The sequence below is a fragment of the Salvia splendens genome, chromosome 14 (assembly GCF_004379255.2).
Source record: "Salvia splendens isolate huo1 chromosome 14, SspV2, whole genome shotgun sequence".
Classification (NCBI taxonomy): Eukaryota; Viridiplantae; Streptophyta; class Magnoliopsida; order Lamiales; family Lamiaceae; genus Salvia; species Salvia splendens.
In genome coordinates this window covers 27863969-27886382 of record NC_056045.1, presented here as the reverse complement: position 1 = coordinate 27886382, position 22414 = coordinate 27863969, and the positions used below count along the sequence as shown (strand labels likewise).

The 22414-nt window shown below is 38.3% G+C and overlaps 3 protein-coding genes, 1 long non-coding RNA gene and 1 pseudogene across 4 annotated transcripts; all 5 read left to right on the top strand.

Moving 5' to 3' along the window:
• The first annotated feature begins 1345 nt into the window (after positions 1–1345).
• Positions 1346–5639, top strand: LOC121765463 (annotated as a pseudogene).
• On the top strand, positions 2448–3291 carry LOC121764449 (thioredoxin H3-like). The gene is made up of 2 exons (XM_042160463.1): positions 2448–2604; positions 2969–3291. The coding sequence occupies exons 1-2, from the start codon at positions 2448–2450 to the stop codon at positions 3289–3291; spliced, it is 480 nt and encodes a 159-aa protein (XP_042016397.1).
• Positions 5640–8345: 2706 nt separating the features above from the next.
• On the top strand, positions 8346–10941 carry LOC121765466. Its single transcript, XR_006042833.1, has 3 exons — positions 8346–8614; positions 10195–10707; positions 10801–10941. It is a non-coding gene; the product is annotated as an uncharacterized LOC121765466 (long non-coding RNA).
• A 4546-nt stretch (positions 10942–15487) lies between these two features.
• Positions 15488–20675, top strand: LOC121765465. Its single transcript, XM_042161642.1, has 9 exons — positions 15488–15549; positions 16364–16626; positions 17264–17533; positions 17620–17653; positions 18545–18701; positions 19037–19191; positions 19848–19998; positions 20270–20444; positions 20537–20675. Exons 3-9 carry the CDS (start codon positions 17424–17426, stop codon positions 20550–20552), a joined length of 798 nt encoding a protein of 265 aa, XP_042017576.1. The 5' UTR covers positions 15488–15549; positions 16364–16626; positions 17264–17423; the 3' UTR covers positions 20553–20675.
• On the top strand, positions 20566–22390 carry LOC121765464 (TPR repeat-containing thioredoxin TDX-like). The gene is made up of 8 exons (XM_042161641.1): positions 20566–20701; positions 20770–20860; positions 20952–21032; positions 21106–21170; positions 21234–21374; positions 21468–21575; positions 21648–21684; positions 21802–22390. The coding sequence occupies exons 1-8, from the start codon at positions 20627–20629 to the stop codon at positions 22128–22130; spliced, it is 927 nt and encodes a 308-aa protein (XP_042017575.1). The 5' UTR covers positions 20566–20626; the 3' UTR covers positions 22131–22390.
• The last annotated feature ends 24 nt before the right edge of the window (positions 22391–22414 follow it).

Below are 22414 nucleotides of genomic sequence, written 5' to 3'. Positions count from 1 at the left end.
TGCTGCAAAGATGTCTCTTCTTGCAATAGTCTACTTCACAGCAACATGGAGCGTCCACATTGGTCCGTACACACAAAACTAGCTTCAAAATCCCCCAAGACGTGTTCCTGAAAGTCGACACTGATGAGGCGCGCGCGGCAGCAGCAGAGTGGCAGATCGCAAGCATCCCGAGTTTCTACCCGTGGAAAGATGGAAGAGTGGTGGATGAAGAGATCCAGATGAGAATGAACTCACTTGATAAGATGATTCTTGAGCACACTGCTTAGATCTTCAAACTTGTTAGTCACAACTTTTGTTTTTTGTTTTCTCTGTGCAATTTAAGAATTCAATGATGCTTACATTGTATGCAAGAAACCTTCATTTCAAGAAGTAAATATGCTTTTTATAGAATGCTTACAATTACAGCAAATTTGAAAGGAACCTTCGCTGAGGACTTGCTCTTCCATATCAAATTCTTGTTATAAGATTTATGATAAATATTAATCTGATAAACCTTATTCAAATACACTGTATTTTTTAAAATATAATTTATTAAACAAAATTTTTTCAATCCCGACCCGGCCCAATTTGGGTGATTACCCGATGGCCCGATTGCGGACGATCCGGAGACCCATTTTGTGTAAATATTAAGTACTTAATAGAACATGATATTACACGATTTAGGCTTGATATTACAGGATTAAAACTTTATCATGATTTATAACTAAATACAGTAATAAATTTAAAGTATAATACTTTTTAATTAATAAAAATAATTAAAATAATACTACCTACGTTCAAAAAATAGATAAAATTGTAGATGGTATGAATTTCATGCACAATTGGTAAAGTAAGAGCGAGTGACGGATGGATGCCCCAAAATTATAAAACTTGTCCATTTTTAGTAGACAAAGGTAGTAATTTTATTTCTCAACGAATAAACTGGACCTAACCCGACTCAACCCAAACGAGTTCTTATCGAATCGGCCCAATAAAAATTCAAATCCAATAAGACTTGATCAAACCCACCAGTAAAAAAGTTGTTAGGAGAAATTTAGAACTTAGACAATTAATTTAATAAATAATTTGTATTGTCTATTTTAATTCATTCTAAATATTAATTTTGCACTATAAATTTTAATCAATATAATAAATCTTAGAAAATACTTGTACAATATATTTTAAAAATAAAATACTTATTTATTAACCAAAAATTGTGCAAGGCCCGACCCGATACAGTTGTGTAATTAGCCGAGGGCCCGATTGTGGACGACCCGAAGACCCGTTCTCTAGAATTTAAGCATTTTGGAAGGAGAAAAGATTCTCACATAATGACATAATCAAGCAGCTAAGGAGAGAAAATGGAGGCGGAAAGGATTCAGGCATTGACGAGTTTTGTGGATTTCTGCAAACAAAACACACTCCTCCTCTTGCATTTTTCAAGACCTTTCTGCAAAGGTGCAAGCTTTTTTGGTTATCAACTTTAATTTTGCTGGAAATTGAGGAAGTGTTTAAGGGTTTCATTGTTTTTTATTTGTTTTCAGTTTTGGAGCTCGAATTCCGGTGTTTGGAGGATCGTGAGCTACATTCACGAGCATCCTTCTTTTGTTTTTCTGTATTGATGAAGCTGTAGTTAATGAAGCCCATTTGAAAGGATGTTTCTTGAATGTTTGTGTTTTAAGTTAAAAAATGGAAACTTGTTTGTGGATTTTGGATGTTGACTTGTTTGGTTGAATCTTGGAGTAAGTTTGGTTTAATTGTTTTTTTGAGCTTTGATTTTAGATGAATTGAAAAATTGAATTGCTTTTATTTATCATGTGTGGCTTTGATAATTTATAACTAGTTGCAAAAGAATGTCATTAAGAATAGGGATTGATGGTGTTTTGACTTGCGAAAATTGGAAATCGAATGAACTCTTTAATATTGAACATTGTTGACACTGTCTCTATGATTTCATCATTGGCGACTTCCAATTGGTTGAATGTTTGAGCACATGTATAATATATTTCATTGGTGACAAATTGAGCAGTAGTTATATACCTATTCATCATTAGATCGGAAATGGCACGGGGTTTATATACTGGCTCGATATTTATGTTGGTGACAACGTGGAAGAGCCACGTCTATAGTACATGAATAAATTATCATATTAGCGAGCTAAGCAGTGTGTGATGCTGGAAGTCTGAGTCTTACTCTTAATAAATGAACATGTTTCGTGTAACATTTCTATTGGAATTGTGATTGCTAGTATCTTTAGTTGCAGTTTTTAACTTTTGTCGTTGATGATCTTTGTGGGGTATGTTTATGTGTTTCTTCTATTGGAAGATACACGGTAACATCAGAGAGGAACGATTTTCTGACAAATTTGGAAGGCCACATTTTAACATTACGGCCTCGTTGTTTCCTGTATTCACGACCCGTGGTTATTTTATATTCACTGATGACGTAAGACCTGCTGATGCAGAGCAATGACGGTGAGGACCATGACGAGAAGAAGACATTTGATTCAAGGAAGCGCGATGTACCAATGGAGGATATCTCAAATGAAGACATTGCTGAATCCGAAGATAAATCAAGAAGCTGCTCAGTTATTGAAAGCAAAAGCTATGGAAGCAATCGCTGAAGGTATGCAGTTTATGGAATTCCTTTTTTAAATCTTATTGCAGGATGCTGAAGCTGCTTCTGTTTTAAAAGATGGTATATTCACATAACTATTGTCTAATATTTTTCATTTTAAGTAATTATGTTTCAACTATTGATCAATGAATATGTGTTCTTCTCAGTAGTTATATTCTCACTGATTCGTTTACATCTTGTTTCTTCATATACTCATCTGCGACTGAAGGCATACGATAAAAGTTGGTCTGAATGAATTTCATTAGGTTCCGTTATTCAAGTTCTCTTACGGCCTAAAGCTCAAGCTCTTTAGTGTTCTAAAACTCTTAGCCTTGATACGCGTCTTAGCTAATTTCTTCACATTTGCTTGCAGGAGAAATCATCCTGATTCATTCTGGTAGCGAGTTGGAAGAGAAACTCGATGCTGCTTCAAGGGCATCTCGGCTTTCAGTTCTCTACTTCACCGCAACATGGTGTGGGCCCTGCCGTTACGTTGGCCCCGTTTTCACTAGCTTGGCTGGTAAGTACCCGAAAGTAGTTTTCTTGAAAGTGGACATCGACGAGGCTAGAGAGGTCGCTGCTGAATGGAACATCAGAAGCATCCCGACCTTCGTCTTCGTCAAAAATGGCGAGGAGGTGGATGAGCTCATCTTCACAAAGCAAGGGAGCAGAGAAAGGCTGAGCTCGAAAGGCTGAGAAAGATGAAGGTATTTATACTGAAGGATGGTACATTTACGGGTTTTACACACACACACACACTACACACAAAAACTGCACACATACACTCATAAACTGCACAAACTACACACATGCACACAAAAATTGCACACACTACAAACAAAAACTGCATGCTATACACAAAATCTGCACACACACACACACACTACACACAAAAACTGCACACACTACACACAAAAACTGCATACACACACACACACACACATAACTCAACCTGCAAACTTCATATTAATTATATATCATTTTTACCAAATGGCCTGATTGAAGACAACCCGAAGACCCGTTTTGTGCCAACTCTTACAAAACTGGAGCATATGTAGAATCTATAAGCATTTAGAAGGAGAAAAAGATTCTCACATACTCAAAGTAATCTCAAGCAAGCTAAGGAGAGAAAATGGAGGCGGAAAAGATTCAGACATTGAAGGGTTTTGTGGAGTTCTACAAACAAAACCCACATGTCTTACATTCTCCATCTCTTGCATTTTTCAAGACCATTTGATTCAAGGAAGCGCGATACACCAATGGACGATATCTCAGATGATGACATTGTTGAATCTGATGTTGAGTTGGATAATTCAGGCATTGTGGAGCCGGACAATGATCCTCCACAGAAAGTGTGTAGCTCAAAAAATCGGATTTCATATTGCTCGATTTGTTCCATTTACACGTTTGCTTACTTTATTACCGATGGGGGACCCTTCCGTTGAAGTAACTGAAGAAAATGAAAAAGTTGCTTATCTATCACAAGCAAAAGCTATGGAAGCAATCATTGATGGTATGCAGTTATAGAAATTCTTTTACTATTTTTTTTGTCGATAGTCTATTTTCTAGGAGAATAACTGTTGCAAATTATATTCTTCCAAATTCAGGAAAGGTAAGCGAGGCCGTAGATTACCTAACTGAGGCAGTCACGTTGAATCCAAACTCGATATTATTTTATGGAAGTAGAGTTAACTCTCAGGCTTGTGAACTGTAGAGATTTTTGTATGAGATGTCGTGTTTAATAACTATATCATTGTCCTCTTCTTCAGCGAAAGTCTTTATCAGATTGAAGAAACCAAATGCTGTGATACGAGATGCTGAGGCAGATTTAGAGGTACGCGTGGCTTTGAGCTTGACTTGTTTATGCTTTCAAGGGTAAAAACCTCACCTTTTAAGAAGATTAATTCTGCAATTTTTTGTACAGATCAACCCTGTCTCGGAAATAGGATACAAAGCACGAGGGCTGGCAAAAGCAATGTTGGGCTCTTGATTTACGTGCTCAATCAAGGTTGGATTTTGATGCGCGGTAACACTCGCGCTCAAGAAGGTAAATTATCCCTTTTATCTCAGTGATGTCTCTTTCTATTTTTTTGGGCTTCAGTCTTGAAAGCAGAGTCACCTTAGCTGATTTTACTTAACTTTTTAGGTTGAACGCAATGCAAAGAAAATTGAATAGCACAACCGGAAATATGAACGTCTGCGTAACGAGAAGAAATTGAGACGAATCGAGCTTGAGAGGAAGAGGAGTCGAGTGAGTCCTAACCTTTTTGGTTATTTTAGTACTCCATTTAATAGTTTATCATCCTTAAATCCTGACTCATATTCTTCTGATTTCATTCATCTTATTCTCTTAGTTCTGAATGAGTAATTCCTTTCTTTATTTCTTATTGCAGGATGCTGAATCTTCTTCTGTTTTAAAAGATGGTATATTTCACTTACTATTGTCTAATGTATTTCATTTCAAGTAGTTATGTTTCAACCACTGATCAATGAGTTGCATTAGGTTCCGTTATTCAAGCTTATGAAATTCTTAGCCTTGATACGCGCCTTATCCAATTTCGCCACGTTTGGTAGCAGGAGAAATCACCCTGACTCATTCTGGTAGCGAGTTGGAAGAGAAACTTAATGCCGCTTCAAAGACATCTCAGCTCACAGTTCTCTACTTCACTACAACCGTTACGTTGGCCCTGTTTTCACTAGCTTGGCTGATAAATACCCGAAAGTTGTTTTCTTGAAAGTGGACGTCGACGAGGCTAGAGAGGTTGCTGCTGAATGGAACATAAGTAGCATCCCGACCTTCTTCATCCGAAATGGTAAGGAGGTGGATCAGCTTGTCACCGGGGACAAAAACGCTCTCTAGCAGAAGATTGCTCAGCATGCTTGATTGACCTATAGAGTACATTTTAGGGAACTACATATAGAACTACATTTTTCTGTAACTATCCATTAGAAATAATTTTACTGTGTTATATTATGTTGGAATATTACACGTGAGTTGTTTCACGTTACAAATGTGAAGGAAAAAAAGAGATCAATAACATACCCAAGTGAGCCACTCTTTTTCTATTACCAATTAATTTTCGAATGGAACCTCATTAAAGTTAGGCTAGTCTCCCTTCATGTAGCAAGTATGCTTCAATAAATCGAAATGTAACTAGGATATCAGAGCTGAATGTGCCATCGAAAGTGACAGGACATGGGCGATCCTGTTGAAATATTAATAAATACTCTCTCTGTCCCAATTTAAGATGTTTCACTTTCTTTTTAGTTTGTCCAACTCAAAATGTCCACTTTCTATATTTAGAAATAAATCTCAAATATTTAACTATTTTTTTCTTTCTACTTACTTTACCTAACAATTCCTCCTAAAATCTTGAGTAGGACAGAGGGAGTATGAAAGATTATCATCTTTGTCCTACATCGAAAATATGATCTAAATTATTAACTTAAATGCCGAGTGAGTTACTCCATTTGTCTAATTGGGTGTGGGTGTAGCCTCACTAGGATTTGGTCGGTTTTTCCTTAATTCACTTCAGTATTTTCCATAACTAAGACCATCTCCAACCATTTATACCAAATTCAAACCTATTTTTAAATATACGTCACACCAAAAAATAGTTTTACTCCAACCATTTACATCAAATTCAAAATTTACATTATTTTTGAGTTTTTGTCTCACAAAATTTTTGTAGTAACACCATATTTGGTGTTGTTTCACAAAAAAACACCAAAAATGGGTTTGCGTTTGGTGTATGATTGGAGAAGATTTCTACTCCAAAACTCATTTTTGAAGTATGGTTGGAGATGGTTTAAGGTAGTGATGCACTCCATAACGTACTACATTTTTGCTTCAAATATAATGTTCTCTAAATTGAATATAATATCAATTTGTTCTACATTTTACAACTTTGGAAGGAATAAGTTGCCCAAAACGGCACCGTATTGCAGGGGCGCTACTTTTTAAAAGTTAGTTGGACAGTTGAAGTCGCGGGCAACATTTCAATTGAAAACTTCTCTCTCTCTGCTTGTGTGTGAAAACCCTACAATCATTGAAGCAATTTGATGACGAAACTGACTTGATTACTTAGTTAAACAGTTCAGGTAACAACATTTACTAACGTTAAAGTGAATCTAATAAGCTTAATTGAGAAATTATCGAAACAATTTCTTCTGCATCTGAAATAGGTAGAATCTTTGTGTGAAAGGCGAAAAATTGGTATGCAATACTTCCTTTGCTGATCATTTGCAATCTAAAACCGTCCATTTAACTTGTTTCTGTTTCCAGATTTTTTGATTTAGTTAAAATGGAACAAATTTCAACTGGATGTATGGCATTTTTAAGATAATTATATGCCTTGACTCTGTAATCCTGTCCATCTAGAATCCGAGCTATGCGAATCTTCTGTTCGGCTTTATGACAAGTGTCCGCGTGTGCAATCCCATGGGCATTTTGGGGAAATTTATTTTGTTTTAGGGTTAGGCTGCGGGTACAAATCTTCTTCAAGTCATAGCGAATAACTCTTCCGCCTGCTGCTGCTGCTGCTCGTAGATTTTTGCTTGTGCGGTAAGAGCATGGACTATTCTTTTTCTGTGTTTTAATGATTTCTCCACATATGTGCTGATCCAAGTTCTAATTTATCAGCTTATTTCTGCAAAATGTTGAGATCTAAGTCTCTGAAGACTGTTGAATCTAACAAAGACAAAGCGCATTCGTTGGAGATGGAAATTGTGGAGTCTGATGTTGAATTGGATGATTCGGATGTTGTGGAGCCGGACTATGACCCTCCGCTTCAGGTTAGCGACTCAGGTGCGTGTTAAATATTTAATGGATGTTTAATCATGGATTTACATTATCTCGTTGTGGTTCTAGATGGGCGATCCTTCGCTTGAAGTGAGTAAAGAAGATGAACAAAATGCCCTAGTGCAAAAATCAATGGCCATGGATGCATCTATTGAAGGTAGGTTCCTTTTCAAAATCAATGTAGTTAGATCTATTACAAAATTAAAGTTGGGAGGACAAAATGGTTTTCATTTTAGTTGTGTTTTTTGGTGATTAGCTATAAAAGACTTGAAAAGTAGAGATTTTTTATAGACCAATAAAATTGTAATCTATGGTTGGAATTGGAAACAAAGAAGAAAAAAGAAGCGAGAAATTGCAATGGCAGCTAACGCCATCTGTTCTCCTCCACTCACAACTTCATCATCTTCGTCGAAATATCTCATCTTTGCAAAAAAAGACTGCATTTTACCATCATCAGCATCATGTTCTGTAATGGGAGCTTCGAAATTTGTCAAGTTATCGATAAAGAAAAGAAGCGGCGAGAGGTTGGGAGTGGTGATCAACTGATATCTTGCTAGTTAGCCTGTTTTTGTCTCTATTTCATTTGGATCCTTCATTGTTGGTGGTTTAAGATTTAATTATTATGTGGGAGTGACACAGAGAGAGATGTTTCATTGTTTGTTTGTGAAGAGTGGAGGTGAATTGAGTTCAATGGATTGGGAATTAGGTTAATTTTTATTGAAGTTATGACTAAATGGGGCTTCCCAATATTAGGGAAACAGTGATAAAACTGTGGCGTTGTTTCATGAACTGATATCAGTGTAGTGAATGATCACTGAATTAATTGTTTTCTTGCTATTTATCTAGTATTTGTGTCTGTTCAATTGGCAACTCTCCATTGTTGATGGATTAATATTTAAAATTAGGGTGTGGGATTAAGAGAGATTCTTGAATTGCTTGATTTTGCCGAAAGAGTTGGGAGTTACTACAAGAGAGGTACATTCACTACTAATTTTGTGTAGTTATCTGCACTTGTTTGAGGTTTTAATAATGTTGTTCTGATTGATACTATATGAACATCATCCACCATTGGTATGAATGGCTTGTGTTTTCCGGTTCTTGAACTCCCGCTGAACAAGACAAAAAGGAGTTCATCGCATCCCTACACAAGCGAGAGACTGAGCAGCACGTGGCGCTGATCGAGAAGAAGCTGTTGGCTCTTCGACCTGGTGTTGCAAAGTAAGGTTCCTCAACTATTAGGCCACTGCTCCCCCTAACTCCTATTTGCTGCATATCAGTGATGCAACATTTCTTGAAGCTGATTTCCTTATAACAATGTTTTTCCATAATCTCAAACGTGAAAATACTGTAAAAAATATTTCTACTTATAATTAGGGGGGTCGAAACGGGTACCTGCGGGTACCCGTACCCGTTTGTAGCCAAAATCTTTGTCCCGTTACCCGACCCGCACAGTGACGGGTACCCGCCTTGTCGGGTACTGGTATCCCGTACCCGACAGGCGGGTACCCATACCCGACCCGTTTAAAACTCCTTTTAGGTTACGTGTTATAATTATAAAACTCATCCCCAAATACTTGCCACCTAAATCTATATTTTACTTGAGCCCTTACCTTCTTCGCAGCAGGGGTCGGCGGCTGATGTGGGTGGTGGCGGGCGACGGGTGCGGGTGGCGGCGCGGGTGTGAAGAGCAGACAATTTAGGGTAATGGACAAAAGACTTCATAGTTAATCCTAAAACATGTACTCCCTCCGTCCCATTAAATATGCAACACTTGCTTTTCGGCACGGTATTTTATGCAGTGTTGTTTTGTGAGTTAATGAAGAGAGAGTAAAGTAAGAGAGAAGAAAAAGTAGAGAGAGTATTGTTTCTATTTTTAGAAACGTTTCATTTTTAATGGGACAGACCAAAAAGGAAAACGTTTTATTTCTAATGGGACCGATGGAGTATTAATTAAAATTACAGTAATGGACAAAAGACTTAAACGGATATTAATTAAAAAAATTTAATATAATATTTATATTTAAACGGGTATATAATCGGGTATCGGGTATACCCGTTCGGGTATCGGGTATACCCGACACCCGCAAAAACCTGAAACTCAATACCCGTACCCGAACCCGTTCCCGCTTATGTCGGGTAGCGGGTACCCGAAACCCGACGGGTAACGGGTCGGGTGTGCGGGTACCCAATACCCGCTACCCGTTTCGACACCCCTACTTATAATCTTTTTGTTTTGAATCCAATCCCAAGAAGAGGGAACATCGATAGGCTGAGAAAGATGAAGTTAACATACTGAAGGATGGTATGTTTACTGGTTTTCGCGTTACAATTCAGGCTCCGTTCGGTATATAGAATTGAGCTTATGGAATTAGAATTCAATTCCATTCCAAACCAATCTTTAGTACCACAAAATACTTGTATTTGGAATTGAATTAAAATTCCAATTCCACAATAAATTAAAAATTAAAATAGATAATTGGAATTCAAGTTAGTTATAAAATTGTCACTTTCACACCCTACATACACAAACACACTACAAGCACACACTACACACAAAAACTGCACACACACACACACATACTTCACACCAATTATATCATTTCTACTGAACAAAGGATTTTGAATTGAATTTTAATCCTTTAAATTCCATTCCGTAGAATTCTAATTTTAATTTAATACTAATTTCAATTCCAATTCCGTGTACCGAACGAATGGACCCTCAGTAATTTCTCAAGAAGAAAATTGCAAAAATAAAAGTTCTAGTTCTGATGTTGATTTATTTGAGAAATTTGTGTTAGATGGCAAGTGATTTGTGCCACTTCTGCTAAGGATCTGAAGATCAAGCTGAATGCTGCTGCAAAGATGTCTCGTCTTGCAATAGTCTACTTCACTACAACATGGTGTGCCCGCATTGGTCTGATATACACAAAACTAGCTTCAGAATTTCCTGAAAGTCGACATTGATGAGGCGCCCGAGAATGGGCGATCCTTCGAGCTATGTGAATCTTGTCCTGTTCGGCTTAGTATGACAAGTGTCCGCATGCAATCAATGGACATTTTGGTGAAATTTTTGTGTTGTGCTTTGAGGTTTGGATGCGCGTACATTTCTTCGCCAAGCCATAGCAAATAAGGCTTCCGCCGCTGCTGCTAGTAGATTTTGGCTCGAGAAGGTTCCCTAATGCAAAAATCAATGGCCATAGATGCAACATTTTGGGGAAATTTAGTGTGTTTTAGTTACAAATCTTCTTCAATTCATAGAGAATAAGTCTTCCGCCTGCTGCTGCTTCTGCTCGTAGATTTTGGCTTGTGCGGTAAGAGCATGAATTTTTCTTTTTTTTGTGTTGCAGTGATTTCTCCACATATGTGATGATCTTGATTCTAATTTATCTGCTTATTTTGGCAAGGAATAGAAAGTGTTGATGTAGGGAAAAATGTTGAGATCTAAGCATCTGAAGACTGTTGAATCTAACAAAGACAAAGCGCATTCGTTGGAGATGGAAATTGTCGAGTCTGATGTTGAATTGGATGATTCGCATGTTGTGGAGCAGGACTATGACCCTCCTCTTCAGGTTAGCAACTTAAAGGCGTGCTAGGTATGTAATGGTTGTTTAATTACATAGTTACATTTTCTTGTTGTGGTTCTAGATGGGCTATCTGTTGCATGCATGATTTCATCATACTCATAACATGCATGCAACATGAGCACATCCTTGCGCTATGAAGGATGTGGGCCTCGTATTATCTTAGTAGGATTAAATAAGCTGATGTGGATCAATAAGGCACATGAAGTCACATGCTCATCACATGCTGAGGTGGAGAGGTGTGGAACGCGTGAAGAGGTTACTATATATATGGGAGGCCACCACCTTTTTTACTTCGTCGAAGAAGTGTGATTGTCGTGGGCATTGGGTCGTGGATCCAAGGCACTCTATTGTATCGTTGTTCTTTCTTTTCATCGTTGTATCGTTGTTTCATTCAATTCTCATTAATATAGTTCCTATTTGCTTCCTATTTCTTATTCTCACGTTAATTGTCACTTGATTGCGTTGGGTCGACGTGATATCAGTCAAAATTGGGCGATCTCGAGCTAAGACCGTATCAAGTGGTATCAGAGCCCTCGATTCCGGGCGGGTTCAGTAACGTGAGGTTTAGAGATGGAGAAGAAGGTAGTTGAGTAGATGGAGAATTGAGTGAGCAAAATCCTAGATCAATTCGCGGTGAAGCATGGGGAGAAAATGGCAGAGATGATGCATGCAATTGCTACGATCAATCTACAGAATCAACAATTTAAGACGCAATGGGTTAAGGGGGAAGAATCGGGCATTTGCGGGGAAGGATCGGCCGGTGGGGCGACGATCATCCCTGGATCTGAGTTCCCAAAGTTTGATGGTAGTGGATTTGAAGGATGAGTGATGCGGGCGGAATACTTTTTTGAGGTCGCTAAAGTGCCGGAGAAAAACAGAGTCAGGGTGGCTGCAATTCATTTGGAAGGTAGGGCTCTGCAATGGCACAAAGGATTCGTGAGTTTGCAAGGAGATATCACATATGCAGATTGGAAATGCTACATCTGGGCACTATCAGCTCGTATTGGAGCGCATGCTTACGAAGATCCGCTGGCCGATCTGAGAAACTTGAAGCAACGAGGGACGTTGCAGCTCTATATGGACGAGTTTGATGAGCTCTATCCGCGGATGGGAATTCGGGAGGATCAGGCTCTCAGTTTCTTCTTATCCGGATTGATGGATGGACTTCAAATGCATGTTAGGATGTTTAAGCCCACGAGGCTGGCCGAGGCTTACTCCTTAACAAAGTTGTAGGAGCTCACGGTGAAAGCTTTGGGGATTAAATCGAAGGCAATACCGAACGGAGGGCAGGTTGTGAGCGGTCATTACTCTAGCAGTAAACCTCTGGCTGTAACCGCCACTAGCTATAAGCCAGCGGGCAACTGGAACTCTAACGAAAACAGAGAGGGTAACAGGATGGGAGTGCGTGCTAGTGCCCACTTTACTCCCAATGAGATGGATGAAAAGAGGGCAAGGAAGGAGTGCTTCTGGTGCACTGAAACTTCACTCCAAACCACCAGTGTACTAGAAGGAAATCTACATGATAGAACATGAGATGAAGGATGAGGAATTAGAGCAGCCAGTAGAGGGAATTGAGGAAGGGGAAGATGAGGTGGACCTTCAACTCTCATTGCATGTTGTGTGGGGGAAAGAAGGCCCTCAAATCATGAGAGTAGGGGGGAAATGTCAGAAGAGATCTTTGCGAATATTGATAGATACAGAAAGTACTCATAACTTCTTAAGTACAAAAGTGGCTGAGAAGGTTAACTGTGAACTGGTGCAAGTCCCTACCCGGGCTGTGGAAGTAGCTAATGGCCAGGTTTTGCAATGTACTAAGAAGTGTAGTAATCTGATGTGGGAGATGCAGGGGTTCTCATTTACTACTGAGATTTACCTTATTATACTCAAAGAAGGAACCGATGTTGTGAACATCAGACCTTACAAGTATGCGGCTAAGCAGAAAGATATCATTGATGCCATGATTGATGAGATGTTGGAAGCATGAGTTATACGCCCTAGCAACAGCCTTTTGCTAGTCCTATTGTGTTAGTAAAGAAGAAGGACTCCACTTGGAGATTATGTGTTGATTATAGGTCCCTCAATGCTATCACTGTTCAAGATAAGTACCTGATTCCTGTGATTGAGGAGTTGCTGGATGAATTAGGGAGAGCTAGGTGGTTTTCAAAGGTGAATCTTCGTTCAGGTTATTGGCAAGTACGCATGGCACCTGAGGATATTTTCAAAACAACCTTCAAGACTCACGCAGGTTACTATGAGTTCATGGTTATGCCGTTTGGCCTCACAAATGCTCCCGCTACTTTTCAAAATCTTATGAATACGGTGTTTAAGGAGTACTTGAGGAAGTTCGTTCTGGTTTTCTTTGATGACATTTTGATATATAGTAGCAGCTAAACCGAGCATGAACATCACTTAACTGCTGTGATTAGTACTATGCAGAGGCATTGCTTGGTGGCTAAACAATCAAAGTGTTCTTTTGGTTGTAATAAGGTGGAGTATCTCGGTCATGTGATCTCAAGTGAGGGGATAGCTACTGATGAAGGCAAGGTAAAGACAGTCAAGAATTGTCCCGCTCTAAAATCTATCAAACATGTGAGGAGCTTCTTGGGTCTCACTGGATACTACAGACGGTTTGTCTCTAACCATGGAGTAATAACTCGGCCATTAGTGAATATCATCAAGGAGTCAGTTTTCAAATGGTCTACCGAGGCTCAAGCAGCCTTTGAGCAGTTGAAATCGGCCATGACATCTGCACCAGTGATGGCCTTACCAAATTTCACCAACGATTTTGTGGTTGAAACTGATGCATCTGGGGTGGGAATTGGAGCTATATTGATGCAGGAAGGGCACTCAATAGCTTTTATCAGCAAGGCCTTATCTCCTAAACATCAATTTGTTTCAGTCTATGAAAAGGAACTGTTGACAATATTGATGGCTGTTCGAAAGTGGTACCATTATCATCAGTGTAGGAAGTTCCTTATATTGACTGATCATCAAAGGTTGCTTATAAGTCGAATGTCAAGGTTGCTTATAAGTTGGATCTGCCCGCTTCAGCTGCAATCCATAATGTTTTTCATGTTTCCTTGTTGAGAGAAGCAGCAGCTCCCACTGGACCAGTTCCTGATCTTCCTCCCATCTCTCACATTAAGGATGACATTCCTCAAGCTATCCTCAAGAGGAAAATGGTGAAGCGACATAACCAAGCCGCAACATAATGGCTGATACATTGGGCAGGCCAATCCCCTACAGATGCCTCTTGGGAATTCGCGGATGTTATCATGGAAAGGTTCCCTTGGTTCCATGAGGGCAAGGAACCTTAAGAGTGGAGTATTGTTGCATGCATGATTTCATCATACTTATAACATGCATGCAACATGAGCACATCCTTGCGCTATGAAGGATGTGGGCCTCGTATTATCTTAGTAGGATTAAATAAGTTGATGTGGATCAATAAGGCACATGAAGGCACATGCTGAGGTGGCATGTTGAAGTGGAGAGGTGTGGAACGCGTGAAGAGGCTACTATATATATGGGAGGCCACCACCTTTTTTACGTCATCGAAGAAGTGTGATTGTCGTGGGCATTGGGTCGTGGATCCAAGGCACTCTATTGTATCGTTGTTCTTTCTTTTCATCGTTGTATTGTTGTTTTGTTCAATTCTCATTAATATAGTTTCTATTCGCTTCCTGTTTCTTATTCTCACGTTAATTGTCGCTTGATTGCATTGGGTCGACGTGATATCGGTCAAAATTGGGCGATCTCGAGCTAAGACCGTATCAAGATCCTTTGGTTGAAGTGAGTGAAGACGATCGAGAAGATGCCCTAGTGCAGAAATCGATGACCATGGATGCAATATTTCTTTGTAGGTGCCTTTTCAAAATTAATGTAGCTATCTTTGCTCGGATCTATTACAAAATTAAGTTTGACCCCTTCATGCTTGCGAAAATTAGGAAATCTCGATAAAGCTACAAGTATTCTAACCGAAGCGGTCGTCGTATTGAATCCAAAATCAGAATGTTGTATGCTAGCAGAGGTACCTCCCCAAAACGTTGAACTCTGTTTTTATGTTACCGATTGTGCATCATCTGAGAAGTTTCATTTTTTTCAGCTAAGTTAAAGAAACCAAACGCTGCAGTCAGTGATGCTGATGCTGATGCTGCGTTGAAGGTACATCTGTTGTGATAAGGGAATTGCTTTATTAAGGATCTAATTTAGTCGATGTTATGCTAGATCGACGATGAGTTATTTAAAGTATATAAAGCTCGAGGTATGGCGAAAGGGATGTTGGGCTTGTGGGAAGATGCTGCAAGAGATTTGCATATGGCAAGAAAGTTCGATTTTGATGAGGAGGCTACTGTGATGCTTAAGAAGGTGATTTGCATAAGCTTGCTATGATTTCCCATAATCTCAAGGGTTATGAAGGTGAAAAAACTGTAAAACTAGTGATGCTTATAACATTTTCAGGTGAAATCGAATCGTAAGAAGATTATTGAACACCGCCTGAAATACGAAAAGCTTCACAAAGCGAGGGAGCTGACAAAGGCTGAGATCGAAAGGCTGAGAAAGATGAAAGTATGTACACTGAAGGATGGACGTTTACCGGTTTTAGACACACACTACACACAAAAACAGCACACACACGCACTACACACAAAAATTGCACACACTACACACAAAAAATGCACACTACACACGCACTACACACAAAAATTGCACGCACTACACACAAAATATACACACTACACACAAGAACTGCACATATACACACAAGAAATGCACACACACACACACACACATTACACACAAGAACTGCACATATACACACAAGAACTGCACACACACATATTACACACAAAAACTGCACATATACACACAAGAAATGCACACACACACATTACACACAAGAACTGCACACACACACACTAAAACTGCACATATACACACAAGAAATGCACAAACACTACACACAAGAACTGCACATATACACACAAGAACTGCACACACACACACACTACACACAAAAACTGCACATATACACACAAGAAATGCACACACACTACACACAAGAACTGCACATATACACACAAGAACTGCACATACACATATTACACACAAAAACTGCACACACTATACACAAAAATGTTACACACAAATGCACACACACACACAACTCAAAAACTGCACACGCACACTTCACAATAATTATATCGTTTTTACTGAATAAAGGATTCGGAATTGAATTATAATCCTTCAAATTCAGTTATGTAGAATTCTAATTTCAATTCAATTCTTATTCCATGTATCGAACGAAGTGACCCTCAGTGCAAACAAAAAAGTTCTAGTCTTGAAGTTGATTTGTTTGAGAAATTTGTTGTTACAGGGCAAGTGATTCGTGTCGCCTCTGCTAAGGATCTGAAGATCAAGCTAAATGCTACTGCAAAGACGTCTTGTCTTGCAACACAAAACTAGCTTTAGAATACCCGAAAGTCGAGATTGATGAGGCGCGCGAGGCAGCAGCAGAGTGGCAGATCGCTAGCATCCCGAGTTTGTACCTGTGGAAAGATGGAAGAGTGGTGGATGAAGAGCTCCAGATGAGGATGAACTCACTTGATAAGATGATTCTTGACCACGCTGCATTGCATTGAACTTGTTAGTCACACTGCATTTTAAGGATTCAATGATGCTTATTATTAATGCAAGTAATCTTCATTTCAAGACTCTTTAGGAAGTAAATATGCTTTTTAAAGCTATGATATTACACAATTAAAATATTTATAATATAATTAAAACTTTATCGTGATTTATATTTAAATCGTAAAATTAAAGTATAATATATTTTTAATTAATCAAAATAATATTACATTATTATAATTTTAATATGTTTAAAACTTTTTCATTTTTAAGGTCTAATTTTGGTGGACTCATCAAAATAATAAAACTAATTTGTTTTTTTTATGGACAGAGGTATTAATTTTATTTCTTAACAAATAAATCGGACCTAACTCGACTGAACCCAAAGTCATCGAGTTTTTATTGGATTAGCCCAATAAAAACTCAAATCCAATAAAACTTAATCAGACCTACTAATAAAAAAGTTGTTAATATAATTCATGGGTGAAATTTAGAACTTAGACTATTAATTAGTAATAAATAAATTTTTATTGTCTATTTTAATTTATGCTAAATATTAATTTTGCAGTATAAATTTTAATCAATATAATAAATCTTAGAAATACATTATATTTTTTAAATAAAATAGTAATTTATTAACTTAAAATTGTGCAAGGCCCGACCCGATACAGTTGGGTAATTACCCGATGACCCGATTGCGGACAACCCGAAGACCCGTTTTGTGCCAACACTTATAAAACTGGAGCATATGTAGAATCTATGCATTTTGAAGGAGAAAAAGATTCTCACATACTCAAGCAAGCTAAGGAGAGAAAATGGAGGCGGAAAGGATTCAGGAATTGAAGGGTTTTGTGGATTTCTGCAAACAGAACCCACATCTCTTACACACTCCATCTCTTGCATTTTTCAAAAACTTTCTGCAAAGGTGCTAACTTTTTTGGTTGTCAACTTTAATTTGGCTGTAAATTGAGGAATTGTTTAAGGGTTTCATTATCTTTTTTTGTGTTTCAGTTTTGGAGCTCGAATGCTGGCGTTTGGAGGATCGGTGAGCTACATTCATGAGCATCCTTTTTTTCTCTGTATTGATGAAGCTGTAGTTGATTAAGCTCATTTGAAAGAATACTTCTTGATTGTGTGTGTTTTAAGTTTTAAAAATGTAAACTTTTTTGTGGATTTTGGATGTTAAGTTGTGTGGTTGGATCTTGGAGTAAGTTTGTTTTAAATTTATTTTTTTGAGGTTTGATGTTAGATAAATTGAAACATTGAATTGCCAACTTGAAATGCAATGAACTGCGTTAATTTATCTTATAGTTGCAAAAGAATGTCATTAAGAATAGGGTTTGATGGTGTTTTCACTTGCAAAATCGGAAGTCTAATGAATTCTTTAATGTTAGCCAATGTTGACACTGTCTCTATGCTATAATCATTGATGACTTCCATTTTTTGAATTTCTGAGCATATATATTTCATTGGTGATAAAATGAGCAGTAGTTATATTCTTATTCATCATTAGATTGGAAATGGCACGAGGTTTATATACGTACTGGCTCGATATTTATGTTGACAGCGTGGAAGAGCCACGTGTAAAGTACATGAATAAATTATCATATTAATGAGCTAAGCAGCGTGTGATGCTGTGGATGCTGGAAGACTGAATCTTACTCTTAATAAATGAACATGTTTCGTGTCTCATTTAATATCTCTATTGGAATCACGATTGTTAGTATCTTTAGTTGCAGTTTTTAACTTTTGTCGTTGATGTTCTTTGCGGGGTTTGTTTGTGTTTCTGCTATTGGAAGATACACGTTAGCATTAGAGAGTAACGATTTTCTGACAAATTTGGAAGGCCACATTTTAACATTATTGCCTCGATTGTTTCCTATATGCATGACCTGTGGTTATTTCATATTCACTGATGACGTAAAACCTGATGCAGAGCAATGACGGTGAGGACCATGAGGATAAAAAGCCATTTGATTCAAGGAAGCGCTATGTACCAATGGATATATCAAATGACGGCATTGCTGAATCGGGAGATAATCAAGAAGCTGCTCAGTTATCGAAAGCAAACGCTATGGAAACAATTGCTGAAGGTATGCAGTTTATGGAATTCCTTTTTTTAAAAGATGGTATATGCACATAACTATTGCCTATTTTTTTTTCGTTTTAAGTAATTCTGTTTCAACTATTAATCAATGAATATGTGTTCTTCTCAGTAGTTATATTCTCATGCTGATTCTTTTATATCTTGTTTCTTCATGTACTCATCTGTGACTGAACTTAGGCATACAATAAAGATTGGGCTGAACTCAGTAGTTAGGTTCCATTATTCAAGCTCTCTTACGGCCTAAAAACTCAAGCCCTTTAGTGTTCTTAAACTCTTAGCCTTGATAAGCGTCTTAGACAATTTCGTCACGTTTGCTTGTAGGAGAAATCATCCTGATTCATTCTGGATTTCTGGTAGCGAGCTGGATGAGAAACTCGATGCTGCTTCAAAGGCATCTCGGCTTTCAGTTCTCTACTTCACCACAACATGGTGTTGGCCCTGCCGTTACGTCGGCCCTGTTTTCACTAGCTTGGCTGGTAAGTACCCAAAAGTCGTTTTCTTGAAAGTGGACATCAACGAGACTAGAGAGGTGGCCGCTGAATGGGACATCAGAAGCATCCCGACCTTCATCTTTGTCAGAAATGGTGAGGAGGTGGATGAGCTCGTCACGGTGGACAAAAATGCGCTCGAGCAGAAGATTGCTCAGCATGCCTCATGAATCTTGACATCCCCTTAAGGATGATTAAATGTGTTGAAACTATCTACATTACATGTGAGATGTCTCACGTTACAAATGTGAAGGAAAAAAGAGATCAATCGAGTCGTTCTTTCTTTCGCTGATTATTTTTCGTATGGAATATAGGAGTATTTAAGTTTGGTTGGTTTCCCTTCACGTAGCAGATATGATTCAATGAATCACTGAATGTGTCACCGAAAGTGATGGGACATGGGTGATCATGTTCAAATATAAAGACTCACATCTCGTCCTACATTGAAACTAAAAAAAGATCAACTTAAATGCCGAGTAAATTGCTGCATCAATTGCTAATTGAGTTTGGATGTAGCCTCAGTAGCTAGGATTTGGTCTGATTCCCCATCAATTTTTGCTCCAAATCTGATGCGTTCTATTCTAAATTGAACATATTTTACAACTTTGGAAGGAATAAGTTGCCCAAACGACACCGTATTGCAGGGGCACTACTTTTTAAAAGTTAGTTGGACAGTTGAAGACGCGGCAACATTTGCAATTGAAAACTTCTCTCTCCGCTTGTGTGTGAAAACCCTACAATCACTGAAACAATTTGATGACGAAACTGACTTGATTACTCAGTTAATCAGTTCAGGTAACAACATTTACTAACGTTTAAGTGGATCTAATAAGCTTAATTGAGAAACTATCTAAACAATTTCTTCTGCATCTGATGAGTAATCTACGCATCTTAGGAAATAGGTAGAATCCTTGTGTGAAAGGGGAAAAATTGGTATGCAATACTTTGCTTTGCTGATCATTTGCAATCTGAAACCGTTCATTTAACTTGTTTCTGTTTCTAGATTTTTTTATTTAGTTAAAATGGAATAATTATATGCCTTGATTCTGTAATCCTGTCCATCTAGAATCCGAGCTATGCGAATCTTCTGTTCGGCTTTATGACATGTCCGCGTGCATTCCCATGGGCATTTTGGGAAAATGTATTGTGCCTTTAGGGTTAGGCGCTGCGAATAAATTCTCCGTCATGTCATCACGAATAAGCCTTCCGCCTGCTGCTGCTCATAGATTTTGGATCGTGCGGTAAGAGCATGGATTTTTCTTTTTTCGTGTTGTAGTGATTTCTCCACATATGTGATCGTCTTGATTCTAATTTATCATATTACTTTTGCAAGGAATATAAAGTTTTGATGAAAGGAAAAATGTTGAGATCTAAGCATCTGAAGGCTGTTGAATCTAACAAAGACAAAGCGCATTCGTTGGAGATGGAAATTGTCGAGTCTGATGTTGAATTGGACAATTCGGATGTTGTGGAGCCGGACTATGACCCTCCGCTTCAGGTTAGCGACTCAAAAGCGTGTTAGGTATTTAATGTTTGTTTGATAACATTTTCTCGTTGTGGTTCTAGATGGGTGATCCTTCGGTTGAAGTGAATGAAGCAGATCGAGAAGGTGCCCTAGTGCAAAAAGCAATGGCCATGGATGCAGCATTTCTTGAAGGTTGGTGCCTTTTCAAAATCAATGTAGTTATTTATGCTCAGATCTATTAGTACAGAATTAGAGTTTGACAGAATACGCTTGCGAAAATTAGGAAATCTCGTTAAAGCTATGAGTCATCTAACTGAAGCGGTCGTGTTGAATCCAAAATCAGCAATGCTGTATGCTAGCAGAGGTACATCCCAAAATGTTTAACTCTGTTTTCTATGTGACAGATTTTGTGTAACTTGAGAAGTTTCTTTTTTCAGCTAGTATGTTCGTTAAGCTGAAGAAACCAAAAGCTGCAATCCGTGATGCTGATGCTGCATTGAAGGTATATCTGTTGTGATAAGGGAATTGCTTTCTTAAGGTTCTAATTTAGTCAATGTTATGCTAGATCGACGATGAGTTGTTTAAAGGATATAAAGCTCGAGGTATGGCAAAAGGGATGTTGGGCTTGTGGGAAGATGCTGCAAGAGATTTGCATATGGCAAGAAAGTTTGATTTTGATGAGGAGACTACTGTGATGCTTAAGAAGGTGATTTGCATAATGTAGCAATGTTTTTCCTTAATCTCAAGGGTTATGAAGGTGAAAATACTGTAAAAACAATGCTGCTTATAACATTTTCAGGTGGAATCGAATCGCAAGAAGATTGCAGAACACCGCCAAAAATACGAAAAGCTTCAAAAAGCAAGTGAGCAGAGAAAGGCTGAGGTCGAAAGGCTGATAAAGATGAAGGTATTTATACTGGTATATATGTTGATTAAATGCAGCAATTTTTGGCATCATGTGATTGATCTATTGGTGCAGGAAGCTGAAAATGAATCTGCTTCACTGCTGAAGGATGGTACGTTTACTGGTTTTCGCGTTACAATTCAGTACTTTCTCTAGAAGAAAATTGCAAAAAAAGAAAGTTCTAGTTCTGATTTCTGAAGTTGGTTTATTTGACAAATTTGAGTTACAGGGCAAGTGATTCGTGGCGCCTCTGCTAAGGACCTGAAGATGAAGCTGGACGCTGCTGCAAAGACGTCTTGCCTTGCAATAGTCTACTTCACTGCAACATGGTGCGGCCCCTGCGTTCACATTGGTCCTATATTCACAAACCTAGCCTCAAAATACCCCAAGGTGGTGTTCCTGAAACTCGACATTGATGAGGCGCGGGATGCAGCAGCAGAGTGGCGAATCCAAAGCATCCCGAGTTTCTATCTGTGGAAAGATGGAAGAGTGGTGGGTGAAGAGCTCCAGATGAGGATGAGCTCACTTGAAAAGATGATTCATGAGCACACTGCTTAGATCTTCAAACAACATTCTTTATTTGTATGTTTACCAAGGTAAAGACACATCAAAATGAGTTCTTGTTTTAGTGTTTACTGCCAAGAAAAGTTATAATGTTTCAGTGTTCTTTTAGTTGTGTTTTGGTGATTAGCTATGACAGACTTGAAAAGTAGAGATTTTTGTTAGACCTAAACCCACAAAATTGTAGTAATCCATGTAGCAGAGACATCATACTCCATCATTATGTAAAATGTCTATTATACCCTTCAACTCTGTTATCATTAGTGATCAAAAACATGGTT